At 43.2% G+C, this 24,509-nt stretch overlaps 2 protein-coding genes across 7 annotated transcripts; both read right to left on the bottom strand.

Moving 5' to 3' along the window:
- Positions 1-236: 236 nt before the first annotated feature.
- On the bottom strand, positions 237-2,468 carry SNRPE (small nuclear ribonucleoprotein polypeptide E). The gene is made up of 5 exons (XM_064498051.1): positions 2,321-2,468; positions 2,125-2,151; positions 1,459-1,521; positions 1,143-1,221; positions 237-517 (listed from the first exon to the last, which is right to left on the bottom strand). The coding sequence occupies exons 1-5, from the start codon at positions 2,372-2,374 to the stop codon at positions 462-464; spliced, it is 279 nt and encodes a 92-aa protein (XP_064354121.1). The 5' UTR covers positions 2,375-2,468; the 3' UTR covers positions 237-461.
- Positions 2,469-2,838: 370 nt separating this feature from the next.
- Positions 2,839-24,263, bottom strand: ZC3H11A (zinc finger CCCH-type containing 11A). 6 transcript variants are annotated; one of them, XM_064498022.1, is made up of 19 exons: positions 24,109-24,263; positions 18,202-18,257; positions 16,800-17,218; positions 16,193-16,395; positions 15,860-15,979; positions 15,008-15,131; positions 14,306-14,509; positions 13,651-13,767; positions 12,481-12,561; positions 11,919-12,029; positions 10,915-10,977; positions 10,573-10,668; positions 10,295-10,360; positions 8,968-9,468; positions 8,251-8,324; positions 7,190-7,508; positions 6,339-6,508; positions 5,855-5,922; positions 2,839-5,059 (listed from the first exon to the last, which is right to left on the bottom strand). In XM_064498022.1, exons 4-19 carry the CDS (start codon positions 16,244-16,246, stop codon positions 4,801-4,803), a joined length of 2,427 nt encoding a protein of 808 aa, XP_064354092.1. In that variant the 5' UTR covers positions 16,247-16,395; positions 16,800-17,218; positions 18,202-18,257; positions 24,109-24,263; the 3' UTR covers positions 2,839-4,800. The 6 variants fall into 6 exon arrangements, with proteins under 6 accessions (XP_064354092.1, XP_064354093.1, XP_064354094.1 ...); XM_064498023.1 differs by having other exon boundaries at positions 16,800-16,852; XM_064498024.1 differs by having other exon boundaries at positions 16,800-16,852; positions 24,128-24,263.
- Between the last annotated feature and the right edge of the window lie 246 nt (positions 24,264-24,509).

The following is a 24,509-nucleotide window of genomic DNA, read 5'->3' as shown; positions in this document are numbered from 1 at the left end:
ATTCTTGGGGAAAACCTGCAACAACTTCACTAGAACCATGCAAGCTCAAGGAGCGCATGTAGCTCCAGGATCCTTTCTGAACAAGTCCATCTTGTCAACACAATGCAAATTTAATGCTCTAGAACGCACAGGGATACTTCTCTCATCAGAAACTGCATAGATCCATGGTGAAAAGAACTTCAAACACATTTCTTCCCCTCCTCCACTCACAGAATGAAATGAGACTGAAAACAAGATTTATGTTTACAGTTAATATGAAAAATGTTTATTTGTGAAATACATCTTTTACGGTTTCAAAGTTAAAAAAAATACTCCCACAAAGAAACAAGTCATTTTAAACTCAGCATGCAACCCCAGCTACACACAGCTTCCTGTCTACCAGCAGGTCACGTTCCCATGACCTAGCACTTTATTCACTCTGAAGCACAGTAACTATTGTTCTAAGTGAAGGACAGCAAATTCTAGTTAGACACACTTTGGAGAAGAGTGATATTGTCCCCTTTTAACATGATCCGACCTGCAACACAGAGAAAGGAAAAGGGGGATTAGAAAGATCCCAGGGTCTGAGGATAACCTCATGTTTTCAAACAACATTTCACAAAGGCAAAGATGTTTGTGAGATGATGCCCACAGGATAACGAACAAGCTTTTTTTCAGACTATGGTCACAGACAGTCTCCTCCCTGCTGGCCACACCACAGGATTACAAGCCTGGCAGCACATGGCCCACGTGCACAGTCCACACTACAGCGTATCAGACACAACCTCCATTCTAGTGCTCTGCGTCCCAGCAGCACTGCGCCCCCGCTAAGAGCCTGAGCATGTCGCTTGTCACAGACCGTTGCTTATCTTCATCAGCAGACAGTAAATACTAAATACCACCACTTAGGTGGTTCCTCGCTTTGACTCAGAGCTGGCACAGCAAGTGCAAGGAAAAATCAGTCTCAGGCAATGGTAGATTCTCCTGTACATCCAACAAAACCGCCAGATCAACAAACAGCAGGAACAAAGATCTAGCCAATATCCTTTCACTCTGCTTCAAAATCAACAGTCTTCCTATGTTTTGCATTTTAAAGTGCTGCCATTTGGAAGGCTCAATAACCACATTTCAGACCATACATCATTCAGATTAGGCAGACATACCCAGCTGTTTCCTTGATTTCGTTTTTGAGTGAATCTCTTCTGCGTCGTCCAGCACCAAGTTCATATATTCATCAAAGCCCTAAAAAAAAAGCCAACAAAAGCAGTTAGTGAACTAAGTCCTCTGCTCTTAACTTCAGCAACAGCGACATGAACTATTGTCAGCTATGCTGACGCAGGCTGGACAATTAAGACTATGCATTGGAGGAATAAAGAGCGCTCTTCTACTCTGCTGTGTTTTCCTTGACATGGAGAAACAGAATTTGTGAATCTGGAGAAACAAGTAAAAGAAACAGCAAGGGGACATCCTGATACTCACAATGATGCAGCCTTCTATCCGCATGTTCACTTGCTCATAGAGCCACACCTGGATCCTGGATCTCTGCAAAACGATTGGGGAAGAGAGCAAAATACAAACATAAACATCCCAAGCAATTTTGCTCCTCTCTCCTGTGTGCTAAGAACTCAACTGGACCCTCACTACCAGCAGCCACTGTAGCTCCATAATGTGTAAAGGAGAAACTCTCAAATTTGGTTTCAATCACGTCCTCAGACAGCTTTTAAGGTGTTTTTCTCAATGATTTGAAGAAGTCATGGATGCACGTGCATTAGCACATATTTTAAAACAGACACAAAAGAACACCCCCGCAGGCGTGATTTGAAGATCAGACTCCCATTACGGAAATAATTTGTTAACGAGGAAAAGAAACCCTGAACTTAGAGCTAGCTGTCCTGTCCCCGAGCGACAGGAAGCTCGCCAGCGAGCAGAAACTGGTCTTAAAAAACCACGGGGAAATAAGAAACCCACCAGGGAAACCTGCTGCCGTGCCCGGGGTGCGCAGACGCATTGTGGCACTCCCCGACGAAGGGGACCGAGCGCATCGCCGCGGCGGGCAGCGCGGGGCCCGGCAGCAGGTCCAGGCCCTGCCTGGGACCGGGAGCACCCCCACCCCCCGGCCCGGCGCGGCCCGGCCGCGGTACTCACGTTTTGTAGGTAGCGGAAGATGAGGTTCTGGAGCGGAGCGTTAAGGGCAGCACCACGGCACGGAGCTCGGCAGCGACACGCCGCCGCCCCGCGGGCCTCGCAGCCCCCCCCGCCCCCCCCACCGCCCCGGCTCGCTCCGCCCCGCTCCCGCTGCCCCCCCACCCCCCGCGGCCCTGCTCCGCTGGCGGAAGGATACGATGGGCTGCACCATCACCTTCTGCACCTTCTGGCCCTGCCCGCGGTACGCCATGGCCGCGCCGCGCCCGGGCCCGCCGCCAGGCACACGCTCCCGCCGCCGCCGCCGCCCGCCGGAAGCCGCTAGGCACGCCGGGAGAGCGCGCGGCACTGTGGGAGGACTTGGCGCGCTGCCCGGCCTCTCTAGGACGCCCAGGCGGACCGCGTCTCTACTGCTCCGTGCAGGGGCAAAGGGGCAGCCAGAAGGCTGGGGGGGGCTCAGTGGACCGGGCAGGGGGGGCCTGGCCCCCTCCCCAGGCTGAGGAGGGGGGAAGCTCAGGGACCTAGACTAGACCCCCGTCCAGCCCAGGGGGCTTAGGGAAGCAGGCAGGGGCCCTGGGGGGGACACAGTGCCTCCAGTGCCCTTGCCAGGCTGCTGCCGAGCCCCTCTCCCCTCCCAGGGCACAGGGAGACCCTCTGCCTCCCCCCTGCCGCACCTCCCGCTTCTGCCCGGGGGCACGCAGACAGACCACGCGCCACTAGCTTTCCTACGCCAGGTTTATTTAAAAACACCTGTAACTGCTGTCACATAGAACAGTTCAACTAATGGTGAAGGTAGAGGAGCCAGACTACATTTAATACAATACCTTAAATAGAATACAAATATAAAATGAAAGAATAAAATATTTACAGGAACAATGGCATACACAAAATCCTGTCCCCATGGACAGAGCCTCTCGGCTCAGAGGCGATGAAGGCTGACAACAGAAGAGAATAGTCTGCTTCAACAACAGCAGGGAGAGAAAAAGCAAGGGGGAAGTCTTCCACACCACAGTCTCACATGTGCTTCTCTCCTCAGTCACTTCTGTCTGTGCACAAGCAGCCAGAGCTGGCAGAAGTTGCATCATGAAAAAGTCCTTCAGCAGGATAAATGGTCAGCGCTGTCCTGCCCCCTTCGTAGGAAGTTGCCAACTTGGTGACCCTTCGGGAACCAGAACAGCAGTTTCTTCAGAAGGGGCTCTTCTAATTTTGGTTCAAATTTTTCCTCTAGGAACTAAGACATCACAGTGGATTATCAAAGCACACAAGTGTTTTCTTCCAAAGAGAAAAATATTTACAATAAACTAAACAACTCATTTTCCTCTGCCAGCAGCAAATGCCTGAGGGCCCCTACAGCTTCACAAATCATAACAGGAAGAGACTAAAGTTCTTCAGAAATTTTAGAAAATAATTAAAAAATATATCTGCTAGGGAAAACGATCACTGGTGGCAGGGTACACAATACACCCCAGTCTCAGCTATTTTCTGCAGGGTCACAATTTCAGACTGCACACAGCCAGCCAGGAGCCTCCAGTCCTGACTCCAGTGCGTACTTCTACATGGAGCTCAAGCCTCAATGGCGGGGTGGGGGTATAGGGGAGATGAGAGGAAAGGATTCCCAGGACATGCCCAAGAAGGAGAGCATAGTCAGTCCTTCAGCAGTACCAAGCCCCAAGACTGCTTGCCTGGGCACCAGCCTCCTGTTGGTTCAATGCCAACAAATGACCACCCGATCAGACAGATGCCACATGGCCAACAGGAGCTCAAATAAAGCTGACGGTCAGCGTTTTAATGTTAGTCCTAGCAGCTGTCACTTCCCAGCAGAAGAGCCAGCAGCTCAGGGGAGTGATTCTTGGAACCAAGAGGCACTTAAACCAATTCTTCATTTACTGATTTACTGCAGATTACAAGAAGAATCCTCACTTCTCACCCCAGAATCCTATTCACATCAGCAAAAAAGCACCAAAGCCCCAAGCTTTGATACAGTACAATAAAAAGGGAGGGGGGTATTCTAGCTGTACTGTATAGCTGCTGCTTTTCACACTGATATTGTATTATCCCTGATAATTGAAGACAAGTAAGGCTGGATGGACTGACTCCAACCACCACCCTTGACAGCATGTTTGGTCCAAAATGCTAGAAGAATTCTGCTCCCTCCCACCCCTTCATTTTCATTAATTTGCCCTAAAAGAGTAAAGTCAAAATGACAGCATACATAAATAAAAATCAAGAGTTGACATAGTAACTCCAGGCTTTAGTATCAACTGTCCAAGAAATCAGAACGCAAAAACCTTGAAATACACCCAACACTGTTTTGCCAAGGGAGGGGCAGGGCAGGGAAAGAAGCTTTAAGTTTAAGCCTTCAGAGCATCACTGACTCGAGATCAATTCACAACCACCACAGCTTGTAGATGGGCATCTTTCTGGTCTGAAATAATGAAGTGCTTTGTCCTCTTAATATTGAAGGTAGCCACCAATAGTAACAGAACAGATGCGCAGGACTTGAACTCTGACCAGCAGGGAAATTTAGGACAACTGAGTGCAGATATTGCCAATTTCTACCAGTTCAACTGTGCTTCAAGACTCATTGCAAAGCCTCAGCTAGAAAAAGGATCATCTCAGGGTATCCAACAAAATATACAGTTTTAATTTTTTTTTTTTGAAAACAGAAGAATATGCAGTTCAGCTGTCAATCATTTCAGAAAGTTCAAGTAGGAGATCATCCTCATCTTTCCCTGGATCCAGATCAATTTCTGCTTCCAGTTTGCCTCCTGAGATTTCCCAAATAAGCTTCTCAAAGTCATCTTCTACAGATAAAGGTGCTTTCCCAGCCCCTGTGGAGCTTAGCCGGCGTGTCTTTACCACTGCTTGTGAAGAAGTTGAGCTTGAGACCTCTGACTGTGCCACAGAATCTGCCTGGCTTACAATATGCAGTTCAGCACTTAGGAGAACAAGAAAGAGAACAATCAGTATGTGACATTCCTTAACTGGAGATAAAATTTTCTGCCAACTAGCTCTTAAAACTGCAGTTAATCCCTCCTACACTTTACACAGGGATTATTATTCAATTAAGCTGGGGCTACTTTAGATTCCCATGCACTAATATTAGCAGATACATTTTCAGTTCGGGGATTTATCTGTGAAAACAGAGCAGCTGGAGATCTGGCAAACACAGTTCAATTTTTGTAGCCAGAAACACTTTGCCACATTTACCAATTCGACTGTTAAGAGGTCAAGGACTGAACCTCTGCTAATACCTGTTTATTATTTTTCCTATGACATGCTCTGCAGACTTTGCTCCCAAATACAGGAAGTTAATCGTCATCTACCACCTCTCTCTGCGCTTCCAACAGTCTTGCCAAGATACGTTTAGTTCTAGAGAATGCCATCGCAACAAAAGGCATAGCAGAATACTTGTCATTTATGGTTTCACAAGAAACTAGGAGAAAGAGATCTTCCTCCATCCTGACTCATCTCCAACTTCACCCCATCTTCATTCAAGTCTTCAGATAACCCAAGAAGTCACTGTCAATTTGCAGAATTTTAAGAGAAGTATCTAAATAAGAATTCCTGCTCGCTGCTGGAAAATTCACTCATACGATTTGTCCTAGCAGGGTCCTTTTTTTAAATTTTGGCATTAATCATCTCAAAACTCTAATTTTTTCACATGTGAAAGAACGTATGTTTCAAGTGAAAGCCACAGTGACCAAGAAAAAGAACAAGTTTTGGTTGTCACCTGTTTTTGGGTTTTTCTCTTTCAGGTATGGTGACCAGGCTATCCTCTGGCAGGGCTGGAACAACAGCCTGGAAAGAAGCAAGACAGTACTTATGACACACAAGTAAACTATTTCTTAGTAGATGCTTCTTCCACACTGCTTCTCCTCTGGCATTGCTGAGCCTTAACCAAAATCCAGTACCAGGGCTTTCATGAGGAAAGTTAATAGTAATTTCAAGCTTACAATCAACCTCATGTTTTTTAAGAACACAGCATTAATGGAAAATGCCACATAGAAATCACAGAAGAGTATTACGAAAACACTGTCATTCATCTAATAAAAAGTAGAAGGGCACAACAATCACCCTGTAGACCATTACCAGACTTAAGAGGGAACAAAAGACCTATAGAACGCCTCTGTTTTCCATCGTTTGTCCAGGAGGAGGGTGAAACTGAAGCATAAATTTTACTAGGGACCAGCAACTGTCTCAGCCAGTGTCCTTACCACAGTTGCTTTTTTAGCTGGAGGCTCCTTCATGTCACCACCAGTGCTGCTCAATGGTTTCACAGCTGCCACAGCAGAGGGATGACTCTCAGCTGCCTTACGTTTCAGTGCCTGCTTTGTGGGGGAGGTGGCTTTCCCATCCAATGGCTTCACGTTCACCTTCGATTTGGCTAGAAGAAAAGGAAAAGAGAAGTGATATAGTCTCACTCTGCTACAGGAAATATCCAGATTCTTTTAACATTCCCATAATCCTTCCTCAGATCATTAAAATATATTTCGTTAGCAGAATTGCACTGTTGTTTCCCAGACTCTCAGCAACATTTTACATATAGAGAACTCAGTTTACTAACAATCCATATAAACTTAACAGCAACACTAAATAATAGATCAGGACAAGGAAAACCCCAAAAGAGAGCAATCCTAAGTGAAAGCAATACTTTTCTAAAGCACTGTATAGAGTCTAAGAAAATTCACAAATGGGAACAATTTCTGTATTTAAAAGTCTTGGTTTCTCTAGAAAATGGAAAAGTAGTGACTATGGTAAGACATGAGAGATTATGTTACTGCCATATAAGCTCCCTCTCTTGCACTCACGACCCACAGAATTTATTAAGCTATTCTACAGTGTGTCTCAGTCTGATCTGCATTATCATTTTCTAGTCTCCCATTGTTGATCTAAGGCCAGGCTGGCAGGAATGGAATTGAACTAAAAAATTAAATCATGCTTCATTTTGTAGCACTTCAAGTGGTAACATGTACCCAGCCACAATTACAGCACAAAACCATCATTTTCTGCCTTTCTTTTGAGAGACAGCCCAAAGTAATTCTGTTATCTTCCAGTCAACACTTACTTTTAGCTTTGCGTTCCAGAGATTGAGCTGCCTGTTTCCCTGGTGGTACAGCAGCATCCTTTCCTGTGCTGTCAACCCCATCTTCCTGAGATTTCACCAATAACCTCTTTGCAAACTGACAATTTGGCCCTGACACCACAGTGGATTCAAGACTCCCAGACGCTGGGGTTTTGATTGCTTTTTCCGCAGTGGATGGCACAGCAGCTGCTTCCTTCTGAAGTTTCTCCTCTTGGTGTTGTTTCAGTTGCCGCTTCTCCCTCATTATCTCTTCAAGGCTCTTCACCTGAACTTTAGAATTAGTTGCACTCTGATCAGAGGGCTAGGAGAAAAAAAAAAAAGATGAGCAATTGGACAAAAATCTATGGAGATTTCATTAAGAAAATCTGATTGGCAGTCCCTCTGCAAAGGGCTCCATGTGGAACAGAGTACATTATAGTATAACTCAGATCACTGATGTTTTTTCCATAAAACTTAGCCTATGACAAGACCCATGCTTTGCTATGGAAATACTGCTTCATATGTCTGCAGTTCCCAGCATGGCAAGCTTCTTCAATACAGCAGAAGACTCTGGCTGTAATCTATTCCATTCTTGTTAAATAACAGTCATGCAAACTCCTAACACAGCATTCACTGACTGGCTGATTACATCTAATACAAAGCTCTACCTTTTTCTGTTAAAATGCTTATCCAAGAACTTTAAAAAAACCCTTCGAGTCTGACAGACTAAGTCACTGAGAACAAAAACATTTGCTCCCCATTAACCTGGTAGATTAAACCTTGTGCTAATAGGGATTCTTATTCATTGTCAGGTATAATCATTAATTCAAAGTTTGAGGATAACAATGTTGTCCAGAAATGCTATTGGAAGTGACAAGATTTAGACTTCATTGCAGCACTTACTAAACAGGGAAAGGTAGGAACACACTCAAGCTAGGGACACACAGCAAGTTACAGACCAACACGACAGGACAAAACTTACCAGGAGTTGTATGAATATATACATATATATTACACACATACACATACATACACACATAGATATGTATTCACAAAAGACTCGCCTCTGGAGGTGCAGGGACAGCTTTGGGAGAAGGCTTGCTCACTTCTACTATCTTCTTTTCTTCCCTTCCAGGTGCTTTAAAACAAACAAAAGTCATTTTCAAAAGCAGAAATAAAGAAACCTGGTTACTTTTCTTTCCCTGGTGTATTAATTTTCTCATGTCTAATAATGAGATTGAGGGAAAGGCTACAGCGCACCTTCAATGAAGGCAGCAATTGAACTTTCTTTCCCTCAATCACACAGTCTCTTTTTACAAAGCTTACAAGATCTTAACAATGAGATCTTTAATTCTCTGTCATTTTTGACAGAAACTGGCCCTCAAATTAAGAGGTTTATATATGCTTTACAAACACAGATATATCACTAGCTAGGCTAAACACCACAGATATGCCCAGGTTGTCACAGGGAAGGTCCCATACCACAGAGAGATAGCAGAAAACCAGAAGAGAGGAATTAGGCTACAGAGCCTCTCAATGAATGAATTTTCCAGTGGGAAATATAGTAAACCATCATGTGACTAATGGCCACTCTGAACATGTGCAAAGGAAGCGAGTAGGGTTGCACATTCTGGTGCTTCTTTGCCTTTTCACTTTGTAGCATTTAACTCTTTTAACCTCTAACGTACATACAAGAAAAAAGCAAAGTGAATCCTGAACAAACTGAATTTGCTTGACAGGGGAAGCACCTCATCAGGGCAAGTGCTGAAGCATTTTATTACCTATTAGCTTTGTGATCCGCAACAATCTCCTCCCTGCCGGGGCAGGTTCAGGTTGGGCTGGTGCAGCTGGAACACTTTCTCCACTCTGCTGCATCCGCAGAGCTTTCTCCTGTTTGATTTCTTCCAAGGTTTTAATACGCACCTCTCCTCCTGGTTTGGCTTTACCTGTCAACTCTTCTAGCTGTACTTTGCTAGGCAAAGATGGAGCTAGTATGCTCTGCTTCTTGGGATCGCCCTCAGCCTTTGCCTTGATAGGTAACTCTTCTGCTTTTTGCTTCTCTTCTTCCAATCGCTTGTGTTTTTTTTCAGCTAGGGCCTCTGAGAAAGTTTTGATGCGAACTGCAGGGGAAGGTCTTGCCCCTGGGCTGGGATCTTCTGTTCTACAAGGCCCTTCAGTCTGTGGTTTAGCTTGAGATTCTCCTCGTCTCTGATTAGCTCTCTCAAGACGGATTTCCTCCAGAGTTTTCACATGGATCTCTCCTGTTGGCTTGGCAGCTTTCTCTGTCATCATAAAAAAAAAAAAAAAACAAAAAAGGGGAGAGGGAGAGGGAGAGGGAGAGGGAGAGGGAGAGGGAGAGGGAGAGGGAGAGGGAGAGGGAGAGGGAGAGGGAGAGGGAGAGGGAGAGGGAGAGGGAGAGGGAGAGGGAGAGGGAGAGGGAGAGGGAGAGGGAGAGGGAGAGGGAGAGGGAGAGGGAGAGGGAGAGGGAGAGGGAGAGGGAGAGGGAGAGGGAGAGGGAGAGGGAGAGGGAGAGGGAGAGGGAGAGGGAGAGGGAGAAACACCAACACTTAAGAGACTTCAACAACACTGAGTCTCCAAAGTCTGTCCCAGTACTAAGGCAAGTTAATCATCTTGAGTGATCGCAGCAAACACATCTCAGGGCAGTATCATACTCTGCATAACATTCTATTTTTCCTTTAAACCCCTTGTTGCGTTTTGAAGACCAATGCTATCCAGAGACAGTTGCTACAAAAAACCAACCAAACAAACAAAAAACCCAACAACCCACTAGTCTATTCCATTTTGTTACTTGCCAAACTGTGTCTCTCCCTTAGCATCTCCAAGTCTTGCACTTGGCAGTGATTCTGTTCCACTTGGGCCTAAGCATACTTCAGCTGCTCATGGTTCAGAGCAGGAGCATGAAACCTTGATGAGGCACAAGTGGAAAAGAAACACTCATCAAGAACCAGACTCTGACAGTAGCCATCAGAAGAGCTTTAAACACTCAAACAAGAGGCATCAGGCATTTTTAAAAACTAACTTTTAAGTCTATGTGGAAGTAGTATAGGTTCACAGAAATAGAAGACAAATTTAACATCCAGTCATTACCCGTCTCTGTACTGGTCTGTTCAGAAGGCAACCCTAGCCTCTCCTTCAGAGACCTGGGGACTTGAACTGCAAGAGACAACAGACAAAATTAGGCAGGCTGCACAAATCTCAACTTTGTGCTTACATTTCAAAAGCAGATAGGAGATCGCTTCACTGGGAATCAAAGCAACTTTGCTGCTTCAACCAACATGCAAAGAGAACCAGAAGAGGAAAGCACAAACAGAAGGCTAAACTGAAGATCTGTGTACCAAAATCAGGTATCTGTTTAATAGCTGTACCTCGCTTTGGTGCTTTGTCAGCATTTTCCAGACTCTCTATCTTCTTCCCCAGCCTTTCAGCAAGGCTGCGCTTCAGTGGAAGGACACTTTCATGAGCTTCAGACAGGGAGAAAACAGGAAATACTTTAAGAACATTTCTCCAAAGGAAGATTTTAGAACAGTCATCAAGAAACCTCAGTTTTGCCAGATACATTTTCTTGTATTTGTTTTCCAGTTGCTAATGCAATTTGCCATTTCTACAATCAAATCACATCTGTGCCAGAATGTATTTTCTTCTCACCTCAGAAATACCCTTGAATCTAGACGAAAGCATCCGAACAACAGCTCATAAAAAGTTCTTACCTATGGGGACTTTCCGCTTTCCCAGTCTCTCCGCAAGATTCAATCGAATTACAGGCTCCTCTCCTAAAAGAGCAAAGCATAGTCTCTTTAGTTCACAAAAGCCAGTAGCCAGTAAAAGTATTACCTGCTAGCCTCCATGTATACACCTATTCTGAACCCCCCTCCCACAAGTATTGCAAGAATGCTATGTCACAAAAGATGACACTATTTGGAGAGCCAAAACATACAAACTAATATTTCAACTGTAAAGAACACTTAGGAAAAAATACTAATAGTCTGAGTCCTTGTTTCAACTTCCTGCTAAGATGGTGACTAATGAACCACAGTTTGCATGAAATCTACACTTTGGGCAGGACAGAAGGTTACACACAGTGTCATAAGCAAGCAAAATACTAGGTACAAACTTTCAGAAACATATTCCTTCCTAAGGTAAATGACTATGAGTAAAGGTAGTTCTACACTTTTTTGCCTTTAAAAGGAATTCACACAGCTCTGAAAAACATTATACAAACTCTTATTACACTACTGTCCACAAATGCCACTGCTGTCCTGTTTAGTGCTTCAAAAATTGGCTTCTTGTATAACACTTTCTTCTATAGCTCTTTCCACTCATTACCTGCTTTTCAGCTATTCCTTATTTGTATACTGACATTTGTTTTGCCTTTACCCCCTCTTTCTCTGCTGCACTTAATCCAAATACTAATTCTGACACATGCTGTCAACACATTAGCTCATATACAAGTCCCACTGGACTTCAGGAACAGAAAAGTCAGGGTAAGCACATGTTCAAGAGTCTGTAGGATGGTGATCATATGTGATTAGCTATGGCTTAATGTCAGGTTGATAAAAAACGCTTCTTGACCTCCTATCTCAACAGAACAAACTATTATTCCTGTGATCTTTTTAACAGAAAAAGGCAGCACCAGCAGACTAACATGACTGAATCATACTTAACCTCTGGCTTTAGGAACCACTGAAATGGAAACAATAGTATGCCTTATTACCTTGCTTTGTAGATAGTGTCACAGTTCTGACTACTGTCCGTACATTTTCCTTTTCTGGCACAGGAATAGTCTGAGATTGGAGTGGATGAACAGGAACTCCTGAAGGACCTTCTGAGCAGAGCAAGCAAAAGATAAGAATGTTTAGCGGGGGAGGAAAGAAAAAACACCAAAGAACTATCACAAAGACCAAAAGATATTAAGTATTCACTACTGCCTAACACAGAATGACCAGTGCATGGAAATAAGATAGGTTGAGCAATCTGCCTCTGATCTGCACTTGAAATTCCAAGTTCAAGAAAACAGGTTTTATGCCAACAGAGCTCAAGGCCCCCAAGTAAAGAAACATGGAAGTCTGCCCCCCAAGCAGTTCCCAGTCTCAATCAAGTGTGGATCTCTACCCGTTAGCACAGAAGAAATCTTCTTTCTTTTGCAAATAATTGTATTCGCCAATGCATAGCCAGCTATTCAGATATTATCATAAGAAGAAGAAGGAGAAAAAAAAAAAAGACAAACATGAACAGAAAGCAGAAGTGTTAGTAAGAAAGGGAAGAAATTAACTCACCACCTTGTTTTTTTGATCTTTCCTTCAGTTTCTTCAATTTAATTTCTTCAAGTGTTTTTATCCCAAAATTCAACTTCTCATCTGAAAACACAAAACAATTAATGGAACTGAGGCTTAAAAGCACATATTGAGAAGCTCAAGCTTCAAGATCCTCAAGCTACTTACTACTCAGCAATTTCCCAGAATACCTAGAATAAACCCTGTACCCCATCCCCCAAGAATAAGAGAGCCACAGAATTGAAGATGTTTTGGTAAGTGATTGGCCCCTTTCTTCTCCTCTCTTCCCATCCTTTAGAGTAAAACCTATAGTTTTGAGCATTATTTCCATCCATAAGATATTAGGTTTCCTCTATCATTACATATGAATTTCCTACAATGGCTAAAAAGACACATTTGCAGGCATTAAAACTCCACTCTGTGGTCCCATTTTGTTCTACAAAGCTAAACAAAGAGTTTACTTTTCTGAGCCAAGGGACACATAAGGTATCAGGCAAGAATGAGATCATGGAAATAACTGAGTACAGTCACCAACCCCATGTACTATTGTATTTTTACAAAGTATTGCTTTTGACTTAATTGTCAAATTTTCCTTCAGCTGCTGTAAGATGCTACATACAACACAAGACGTTTTTCCCTGACAAAAAGGTTTCCTTGCTGTTTTCTCAAAGAAAAATAGCTCCAATAGCACGCCTACGTAATATTCCATTTGTCTGAGAAAAACAGACTTGGAAGGCAAGTGGGATAAAGGGGTAAGCCAGGAGGTAAATCTGAGTTACACCAGTGTATGCAAGGCAAGCTGGTTTGAGAGCTTGTAGCAAAAGACCCAGGCCTTTTTGGTTATTCTTATGCTCTTGAATGTTATCTCTATAATCTTAAGACTTCAGTTTCTTGAGCACAGACTACCTTTAGTACAACTAGTTTTGGTATCTTGAAATCACAATGGCATTTCTGTTTGAAAGCCTCCTGACACTGCTCAACTTCCAGCCTGACAAGAGCTAATAAGCTTTTTTCAGACTGCTGAGAAGCTACCACTAGCTCCATGACCTCCATGCAAGATTAACCAATTCTTCCAAGGCTTTTGCCAGACAGTACAGCCCACAGGAAATACTTCTCATTGTATTTATAAAAATGCCCATCCCTCGATTCATCCTGTTACAGGTGTTAGAATACCTTGTTTTGTATTAGCATTGGATTTCCTAGTGGAAATTATCCGCAATCCGTTAGGGGTTTCTGTAGCTGGTTGCTGGACAGGTGTTTTAGTTTCATCTCCTTCTTCAGAAAGCTGATCTGAAGGGGAAAAATAAGCCTATCCAGTTAAGTAGTAGGGATTAGACAAGAATATCAGCTTGTCTACATTTACGGAGCTCACACATTGACATTTCAGTCCATGGTTCATATTCTGTTCATATTCTTAATTGGAACACAAACAAATGGTTTTATTTTTATTTATTTTTTTTTAAACAGCCACAGCATCTTGATCAACTCATACAAATAAAGCTGGGCAAAAACATCAAGGACTTCTGGCTCTCGTCTGTACTTTCAACCACTAAACAATCTTTTATTCTAGACTAGACAAGATTCTTCAGACAAATCAGGGAGGGTATTTCCCTCTTCTGAAGTACAGCATCACACAACAGACCAGCTGAAACAAGAGCATTTCTGAGCTTTCCTTCCATATTATGGGTTCGGGACACAGACTGTGAACCACGGACCACCAGTGGTCTGACCAGACTGGCTGCCTAAAAAAATAGTCAGTTTTCAGATACTCCATGATTTACAGATTAATTTATGGCACAAATGCCTTAAAGAACTAAAATATGCTCACCATCATCATCTTCATCATCATCTGCAGCATTGATTACAACTGGAGGATGTGTAGGACTTGGGACGTTTTCAGAGTTCTCCACTTTCATTACCCCCCTCAGCTGTGGAGAGGGATTTGACTGGACAGAAAGTTTATTCTGTTGCAGAGCTATCTGAGCCGCTTTCACATCATCTTCTGCAGACTCAGGTGGACATGGCAGTGTAGCTAGAGGAAGAGTAGAATCATCTGTAATTTGGCCATTTAAAACTTTAACCCCAATGTTGCACTCACTGCATAAAAATGGTGGGTAAGGGAAGACATTTACCTACCTGGCAACTGAATCTACACTCTCCTATTCCCTCCTCTGTCACTGGTTATACTATGAACAATGGCTTTACTTCACACACACAAAACTCACCTTCTTACCAGCCAGTAAAAGACTACATGAGAGGAAAGCAACCCGAAAGGCAACAATCACTCAAGGCACAGAGAAGTTGAGCATGAAAGAAAACAAATAAATAAAACAAATCCCAGAAGTACACTCAGTTTAGATGAGAGGCTACCACTGCGAACTTTTTCCTGCACTTATAAACAAACAGTTGCTTAATGCCTTCTACAGTACTGTACCTAATTATAAATAATATTGAAAGTAATATCAATATCAAAATATTGAATTAAATATTGAATATTTAAACAGGGAAGAGACCTAAAAAACCCCCTCACTTTTGCTTGGTGGTAAGAACAGTCCATCAACGTAACGTCCCTTGGTGTGATGAAAAGCACAGTTGGATTTCTGACAGCCAACTGGCTGATTCTCCCAATAGCAAGGAATCTCACTGCGTTTTTTCTGAAGACAGAAAGAAAGAAAACTTCAGCATAACACTCATCTGCAAAAAGCTGCATAGTTCCAGATTATGCCAGAGAGGACTATCATAACACAACATTGAGGCATCATATCAAAGGTCAGTTCATCACTAAAATAGAGTATTTCAGGGCATATATACAAACGTTGCATAAATTGTAACAATTACAGACATTTCTTGTCATTCAATTTGAGAAGACAGGCACCCTCACACATCAACTCAAGGTGTGTTAAACTAGTACACCTTGCCAAACACTAACATTATTAAGAGGAAAAAAATGCCTTAAATAACACAGGTTAAATTTACCTGAGCTCACCTTTTAGAGCTTCAGCTCTTCCCCATCTTTTTTCCCCCCACCTTCTAGTACCCAAAGAGAAACAAAGTGGCCAGAACAATGTTATCTGAATCCAGGATAGAAGGAACCTGACAGGCCAATATCTAGCCTAGCTCTCGGAGGCAGTTTTAAGTAGTTTGATCAAAGTGCCTACTCTTGCATCTGTTAAGAAAACAATTTCAGCATCTAATACAAAATTTTCACCCTGAGATACATCTAAAACATTAATTTCCCCCTTCTCCCCAGTTTCCTCCCATCTCTCTTGTGGTGGTGCAGGCCAGTTTCACTTTAAAGCAAATACATCCATCCTATATTTACAGCAATCAAAAATGCTTTTACTGATTTATTTTGAAAATACATCTTTAGGCAAACACTCACATCAATTTCCATGTGTCTGAATCTGCAGATATTCCTGAAACACCGACCCTCCTGCCAGAGTGTGCAGACTGTTTCATTCCCCAGAGCAGCTTCACAGTGGCGGAAGGGACAGCTGTCTCCCTGTAACCAAAAGAAAATGAACAATAAAGCAAAAATAGGACAGCCTGAAAAAAACGCTCATGCTATTAGGATAGGTTTTTAGAACTCAAAGTAGAATCTAGAATCTAAACTAAGTTACCAGAGATCAGTATGTCTCCCTCTAGACTCCTCCCTGCCAAAACTAAAAATCATTTAAAAAATTTAAAATAATAATAAAAAAACACCCAGTCATACCTTATTACACGTGGAATAGAAATAGAAATAGCAATCATCTCCCTGGTTAGACATGCTGAACAAATTCCTAGAACAAGCTCAGGTTATCAGCGTTGTCTCTCCACAGGGATCTCCTTCACTCTTGACAAGAGCTGGCTTCGCTCTTTCTTGGGCTGAAAGTCTTCTACAGGCTTGATCAGTGAAATCTTCTTTTAAAAGTAACCCTGAAGAAAGCATCAACAAGTGAATAAAAATCCAATTATAAAGTAATAAGCATTTTTCCAGCTTTCTTCTGTTAATTTGATTAGTCTCAGGAGGGGTACAATGTCTTGAAATTAGCTGGTTACAGAATTATCCCAGTACTAAAACAATTTTCTGTAAAACTGCATGAATTTGTCATAAAGCGTTCTCTTCTACCATCCTTCGCAATATTTACATGCCTCAGAGCACAGAAAAAACTGCTGCATGTAGCTCTAATCACAATACTAGAGCTACTTCTTAAAAAAGTGATCCTACAGTTGAGTTATCAGTCAGTGATTAACTATGGGTACTACATGATTTCTACAAAATGCAATCTGACATATAAAACATTATTTTCCAATCGCCATGGATCTTCAAGTTCACATACCTGGACAATCTCAGCAAAGGTACTGATCTTCCAAGACTTCCAGTTAACTTCTCCTGTAGGTCGAACCAACACTGAATCCGTGAATTAATAATAAAGGGGTAGAAAGAATTTTCCTCCTCACATTGCCAAGGGAACCTCTCATCCACAATTCAAACATAGGATGTGCTTTTAAACATCTTACAACTAATGGAGGAAGCAAGTCCATTTGAATACTCTGTCAGACTGGAGACAGCCAGGGTTAGTTAGCTCTTCAAAAAAAAAAAAAATACCCAGTTCATTTAAAGATGAACTTGCGATTCAAAGTGGCTGCAAAAATGAAGATCCATCTTCCACAGCCGGACAATTTATATATACATATATATTTTTTTTTAATTTAAAATTCAGTAAGTTCCAATTTCTGGTCTTCAAGATTTCTTCACCTATTAAGAAAACACAAAAACCTTCCCCCATCTTTATTACCTGTATAGCAAAACATACTTGTGCGTATAAATACACAAATATGTATATACATATACACATATGTGTTTATACACACGCCAACAGTGAGTGATAATAAAATCAGCAAGAGTGATAAAAATTAGACATTTTGGCTATTGGCCAAGTAGGGTGCATAAAAAGTGTCTCATTTTGAGGGAACTGGCAAAAATGAAAGTGCTACATTATATTTTGATGAATATGCCTTCAAGGCTGATGCTTTATAACATGAGTGATTTTGGGGCCAGCACACAAATATGCATACTTATGTACATGCATACAGTATAAACATATCTATACACACAAGCGTGCACAGTATATGTTGTATCATATCCATATAATCAAGAACAATACTTTTAGCCCTGATCAGACACGTAGAGTTGCAACCAATTAAGAGCAGGAAGACAGCAGATCAAGGATACAGCAAGCTTTGAGAGGCAGGGAAATGCTCACTTTGGAAGTGGCATGGCTGCATGATACCAAGAATTTTGAATTATTTGGATTTTTTGAGATATATATAATTTTACATGAGAACAAACACTGCAAGTTTGCCATCACATGCTGTTCCCTAATCCATATATCCACCATTATCCATTGCTGCAATATCATCAAAGGTTTGAAAAGATGGTTTAGGTCCAATTCTTAACAGCCAATGATTTTTTTGATGCCACAGAAGCTGAAATTGATTCCATTTAGCCACAAGCAGTTTTTTTGATGTGAAGTCAGACATTTTTTTTCTTAATTTTTAAAGATACTAAATGCTATAAAACCTGCAACCAGACCAGATAAAAATCAAATTAAAGTGATTCTGATCCCTATCACTAAAATGCTATACACTTCTGTGCTAAATATTTCTGACTCTTTTGGACAAAACTGAATGAAATAGTTCTTACAAATTAATAATAAAAGGTTGGAACCTTTTACTCACACAAACACTAGTGAATTTTCCAGGATATTTTTTTTTGGCAGGGAATTTCCCCAAATCTAAAATAAAGAGAGGAAAAGTTGGGTTCTTGTATTAGTTATTGGTTTTGACTGCTTGACAAAGGGAATAAAAACAGAAATTAAGTGCAAGGTTTCTTCCTTTCTTCAGTACTGGTACGACTATACACTTCTGACCTTTAGCACCTTCAAAACCAAACTTTGTGTCATACAAATTCCTATGCAGCTTTTAAAAATTACTGGTGCTCTTTTGCATGGAAGTTTGACAAGAAACATTTTACCAAATGTGTTACCAATATCGTTGTTAATTAAATGCAATTTCAAGCATGATTTCTTCAGTTTGCACAAACCAACACTTAAACAGATGGTAATTAAGGACCACTGCTTTGCTGAGCAGAGGTATTCAAATACAAATCAGAAGGAATTTGTGGCCTAGAAGGTGGCATTTCTTTTCCCTAGGAAGAGTGAGAGCCACCTGTATAATGCAGGGTTACTATATTCATCACGGTGCGAAAAAAATGCCCCTGCAGACTTAGCTCTTTTGAATGCTCAAGCAGCTCAACTGCTTAAATTTAGCACATTTTGCTTATTGCCTTCCATATTCCTGAATACACTTTGAATGCTGTTCAGAATTTGAATCTGAATAGATCTTGTTTAAGGAATGGGAAGAAAGCAAAACTAAAACAAAACAAAACCTCACCACTATAAATTCCAGAAAAGTCTTTTCCTTCTTCTTCTTTTTTTTTTCTTTAAGGGTAACTCAAAAATTTCTTTTTCTTTTTAACTAAGGTCAGTTAACTTGGCAATCTGAATGCTAAGCAGAAATTAGCTTAACTAACCCCTGAAAGCCCAAATAAAAATGAGTAACTCTGGTGCACTCAGCAAGTCTCTCAGAAGCTGGTTAGAATTTTAAGGCCTTTTCCTTTTTTTTCCCTCCTTCCAGAATTGTAGTAAAGTTTTTCTATTAAGATTGAGCTGCACTTAACATTTTGGAGTCGTTTCAAGTTTCCAGCTTGGTGACCAGCACGTGTCCTGTACTGGCTTTACACAAGAGCAAAAGGGGAACAATGTTTTTTTTTTTTGCACTCCAACAAATGCATGAAGGAAGGATTATTCAGTACTTATAGCACTGTGCTTATTAACTAGGCATTTACCTATAGGTATTTTTTGGTCATAAAGCACAAACTACTTTGCTTAGATGGTCTCTGTTCCTGATCTATTTTTGTGTGCCTTTAAATCATTATAAAACAGTAAACATGCTTAACACCCCTGTTTACAAGGACACTACAGGTTGACAGTCAGAAGACAAGGAAGGAAGAGCACCAGGAACTGCACGTTCTAATCCCACTTTTCAATCTGTCGGTGTTACCTCAGCTGCAAAACAGAGCCACTGCTGATTCACCCACTTGTTAGAGCACTCCATAGCTGAAAGTGCCACGTGCACTAGGTGTTAAAAAATTATATAAGAAATAGTGCATATGGTGCCTACATAAACCATACATATTCAGCACTGCAAATGGTCTGAAGCACAAAACAATCTCTCGCTAATACCTCCTCCCTACTACAAGTGATCTCATCCTCTGTATCAAAGTCTAAAGCTAAGACTAGAACAGTTGCAATTAATACTCTTTAGATTTGTTTTAATGAATTCTAGCCGTTCAGTAGTATCTAAACCTAGACTAGGTGCACTGGGTTCAGAAATTGGGGAGGGTGGGGAGGGACAGGGGACAACACGTCACTCACGACCCACCCAGAGCAAAGACTGCAAGGTTGCCAGCCGAGAACAGCAGCTCGAGTGAACGCAGGCCACTGTCTCGGCCTCCTTCGCCAGCAAGTCGGAACTCACCTTTTATTGTGACCTCTGAGAATTCTACTGTTGCCACAACCAAGGGGCACAACAGCCTCTCACTGGCTGCAGCGGCTCTGGTTGAAGCTGAGCCACTTTAAGGTACCTGAATTAAGACAACCTCCCTTAAGATTAGAGGCACATCAGTCTGTTCCTGAAAGGCTGACTGGCCTAACACTTCCGTAACTTTCAAAGCGCAGCCCTGTACTGAAGCAGACATCTGATCAGACACTCATTCCATACAGATTTCTCTATAGCTTAACACTTCAAAACCTAGAAGAAGAAATTCTTCAAAACTACCTTTAAAGCAAAGATCTAATAAGGTGGCCAAGGTGAAGCGTTCAGATCTGAGTGCACAACTCAGCAGAGAATTGATTTCAAGATTAAGACAAATCATCCCCCAGTCCAAGAACTACAGAAGCACCTTTGATTTGAGTCTTTCCACACGCCCTGCAAAGTCAAAAGGAGGAGGCGAACCGAGGACAGCAGCACTTGAGCAAGACCTGCAGTGCACGCACGCAGTTCCGGAGCAGTCTCCATAAACAAATGGCTTAAGAATGTCACATGCATGTGACACCAGGGACCTCTGGAATGAGTTGAGAATAGCCCCATCCACCCTCCCAGGAGGAGGCTGCACACAGTAGTTGTGCTCCACCTTCTGCTGCTCTAAAGTTGCTTTAACACATAAAAGGTAGATGTCCATTGAGTGGCTATTTCCTGCTCCAAGAGAGTCTGCGGAAGATGGTTTGCATCCTGGAATTCCTGAAGAATTTGATGGGCCTTAGAATGAGCAAAGTGACAGCAAATCTCTTAAACAACTGATAAGATGTTCTCAGTGCTCTTGTGCTCTCAGAGGAAGTCCTAAAATCACTAAACCTAAAATATATGTAAAACATGGCACTGACAACAGTGCCAGCTATTGTCGCAGTGTTGTCAAAAGCTACAAAGCTGGGGTGAGAGAATAAGGGAAAAGCCACACGCCAATTTGGTAACTTGGTTCTTGTAGGACACTTGCTGCTGCAGAATTTTTAGCAAAGCCAGTCAGAGCAAGCTGCTCGTTTTCTAAAAGAGAACTTCTGCTGTGGCGGTCAGAGGAAGGCAGCTTATCAAAAGATACCCAAGAGGCCATCGCTGTCAGGTAGTCTGTGGTAGGTTCATTGGTCCACATATCAATTGCTAAATGTGTTTTTCTGCATTCTGCTTTCTCCAAAACCTTCCACAATCACTTTTGTGGAAAAGTATGTTGTAGATGGCAACTGATCACTTAGTGCCACAGTCCGTATGAACTTCTGAAAAGCTGGTGTTGGAAAAAAAAAGAAAAGCATCTTCAATAATCAATTTTGTAATACCTCCATTTGCCTGTCACATAACTGCATTCTCTGATCTGAGTTTCTTCACAGCAATATGTAGTTGAGAGTCTCTTTGAGTCCCACAGTTAACACTTATGGTCTTTCCTCTACCAAACGTTGGCTCAGTAGATGGAGCTGCAGTAGGAACACCCAAACCTGCAGACGTTAAATGCAACTCGCTGTAAGCTTATCCCTTGAAAAGAAAAAGCTCAATATGTCACCTCAAGAATTCACGTGGAATGGTACAAGAATCCACAAGTGCTTCTCAACCTTCATTGTTACCAACTTCCCCATTAGCTTTAGATCCTGGCCCAGCGTACAGCGTATGTGACCTGCAAGTGTCGCTGCAGCATGGAAGTGCCAAGGTGAGTTACTGGCTTGCCTTGACAGACACAATTTTTACGTATATCACAGACATCACAAAGAACCTGTCAGGTATACTGAGCATCAGCAGAGACGATCCAGGCAGCAGATGTCTTCATCACGATTTCTGGCATCAAAATGCTTTTGACAGTACTGCTTTCACGAAGAAAACTCCACCTATTTTCTCCAGAAACTACTATTGCTGCAGCTGCAATGGCTGCTGTAATTACACTGGTATGACCCACATCTTTGGCAAATCTTTTTGACAGCTCTGATTTACCTGGGTGTAGTTACAGTTCTTTCCTGCTTCTCTGAATTGAAAAAACAGCTTTTCCACATCATCACTGCAAAAGAGTTGGGAACATGCATCAAACTCCTACTGCTATAACTGCTGTCTGGGGAGATGGCTGACACAGACACGCTCAAGGTGCATTTATCCTCCCTTACAGTTCTTCTGGCTGTGACACTTATTTTGTTAGCCACGGTCTGATGTGCAAAATGCTTGACTTCGAGATGTCACTGAAGAGTCGATGTCCTCAGGTGAGTACCTGGCTTGTCATGGCCAATGTTGTGGGTTTTTTTGTTTTTTTTTTTTTCTCCTCAAACATATGCTGGAGATGGCATACCAGGTAAACCAAGGATCAATATGGAGGAAGTCCCACAAAATGGAAATCTTTGCTCTTCTTCTAGGCAATGGTACATGCTTCAACGTACTGCACTTAATAAAGAAGCTCTCTCCTTCTTGCTCAGCAGCAACAGGCATGACTTCTGCAGCTGCAGCACATGCAGCTGTAGCAGTACCTGCACGTCCAAATCCTTAACAAATTTTTAAATAGTACCATTTTTTTAAAAATGTAGTGGCTTTCCCTTAGTCCATAACCCCTTCTTTCCTATATTAACAGGCGGCTCTCCTCTACGTTTCCCTCCATCCACCATCAACTTTTCCTCCTTGCTGTCAGAGCAGGCATGTGAAATAAATTCCAAACTGAGGGCACCGATGAAGCTGCTGCAGTTGCTCTCAGGGGAGACTGGCATACTGAAAGAACATACACTCACTCTTTTTCTATGTCCAAAATCAATGCCAGGCCCTGGCAGCAACCTACTACGGGAGTAATGACAATTCATCTTCCTCACTGAAATGTTTTATTAAATCTCAAAAAGAGTCAATTTCCTCTGGAAGCAGTCATTTGGAAGGGTGCCATTTTAGATGAGAAGGGACAGCAAGAGGAAGTTTTTTCTAGGCTAACTTTCTTCCTGAAATACTGGGCCATCCAGAAAAAAAAAAAAAAATTGCCTAGCTGTTCAGCCTGATCAGTTTAATGGGTGTCCAATTCAACTTCATGCCACAGTGGTGGTTCCAATTTTGCTTCAAAATCACCTATCCCCAGAATAGCGTGCTCTCTCTCTCTCTCTTTTTTTTTTTTAACAGTCAAATAACAGAACTTTGTATTTTGAAAGTAGGGCCCAGAGCTCAATTTCTGAGTGCAACAAGAACCCCAAATAACCAGTTCCGGGATTAATTTGTAAACTCCACAAACTGATCGTTACAGCAGCAAAAAATCACTTTTGCACTTGCATTATAAACTTCAGGATAAGAAAACAGAAAGTTCCAGGATCAAATTCTTAAGAAACAAAAACAAACATCACCCATTTTAAAAAAAATAAACAAAAAAACTAAAGGAGAAATTATGATAACCGGGTGCATCCAGAGTTAGTCAGATCCTGAAGGCAGTTCCTTTGGGGAACGGAGGAGCAATTTGTCAGATGACTAGCTCACAGTACACCCCTTATGTGCACTGTTACAAAAGGAAGGCACAAGCTTTTAACTCGGAACAACCTATCTCCTACAGCACTTGTTTTGGGGTCTGAAATTTGCTCGAATGAATGCGTTTGGAGCCACCCCAAGGTCTCTCTTTCCCCGAGAGACCGAAGGGAAGAGCAGGGGAGCGCAGCACTCAGCCAGGGCCTGGAGAAAGGGCGAAGGACCACGGGAAGGGCAGGGGGAGGAGGGGAGAGCAGCGGCCCTGTGGCGAGGCGGGGGGCCTAGCTCGGGCCGCCGGGAGCGGCTCCACTCGCGAGGGTCCCGGGGGGCCCCCGGCCCCGCTCCCTCCCCGGCAGAGCCCGGGCTGCCCCGCAGAAGCAGGAGAGCCGCCGTCGCCTGCCCCGCGGCGGCCGAGGAGACTCCGCCGCGAGCGGACGGTGCCGCGGCCTGGGCCGCCGGGCGCGGGGGCTGCGGCCTGCTCCCCGTGAGGAGAGCGGAGGGGCCCCGAGCCCTGGCGGGGGGGACCCCGGGCCCTTCCCCCGCCCCCGGCGGTCTACGAACGGCTCTAGTTACCGGCGAGCAGGCACTTTACCGAACCCCTGGGGAACTGCCGCCGTCGCCTTGTCCCCTCGCTCCGCCGGGGCCACCGCTCAGGCCGTCGCCTTCACCACTGCCAGCCTCAAAGATGGCGCCCAACATACGGGCACCCCCCGCGCGCCCACCGCTAAGATGGCGGCCGGTGCAGCTTCACCTTCGCTTCCTTCCGCCCGCTTGACGCGTGAGGGCGGGGCTCCGTGCCCCTCCCGCCGCGGCACAGAGCAACGCGCGGGCGGCGCCGGCCAACAGAGCGATAACCGCGGCGCGGGCGGGCGGGAGCCGCAAACAAAACGGCGTGGGCGGCTCCGTCTTCCTCCTGCTGCCAAGGGCCGCCCTGCGTTTCTGTAACCCTGAAAAAACCCTTCACTGAGGGGAAA

This window comes from Dromaius novaehollandiae, chromosome 27, assembly GCF_036370855.1.
Source record: "Dromaius novaehollandiae isolate bDroNov1 chromosome 27, bDroNov1.hap1, whole genome shotgun sequence".
Lineage (NCBI taxonomy): Eukaryota > Metazoa > Chordata > Aves > Casuariiformes > Dromaiidae > Dromaius > Dromaius novaehollandiae.
The sequence above is the reverse complement of the archived record's forward strand: the minus strand, read 5'-3'. Positions and strand labels throughout refer to the sequence as shown.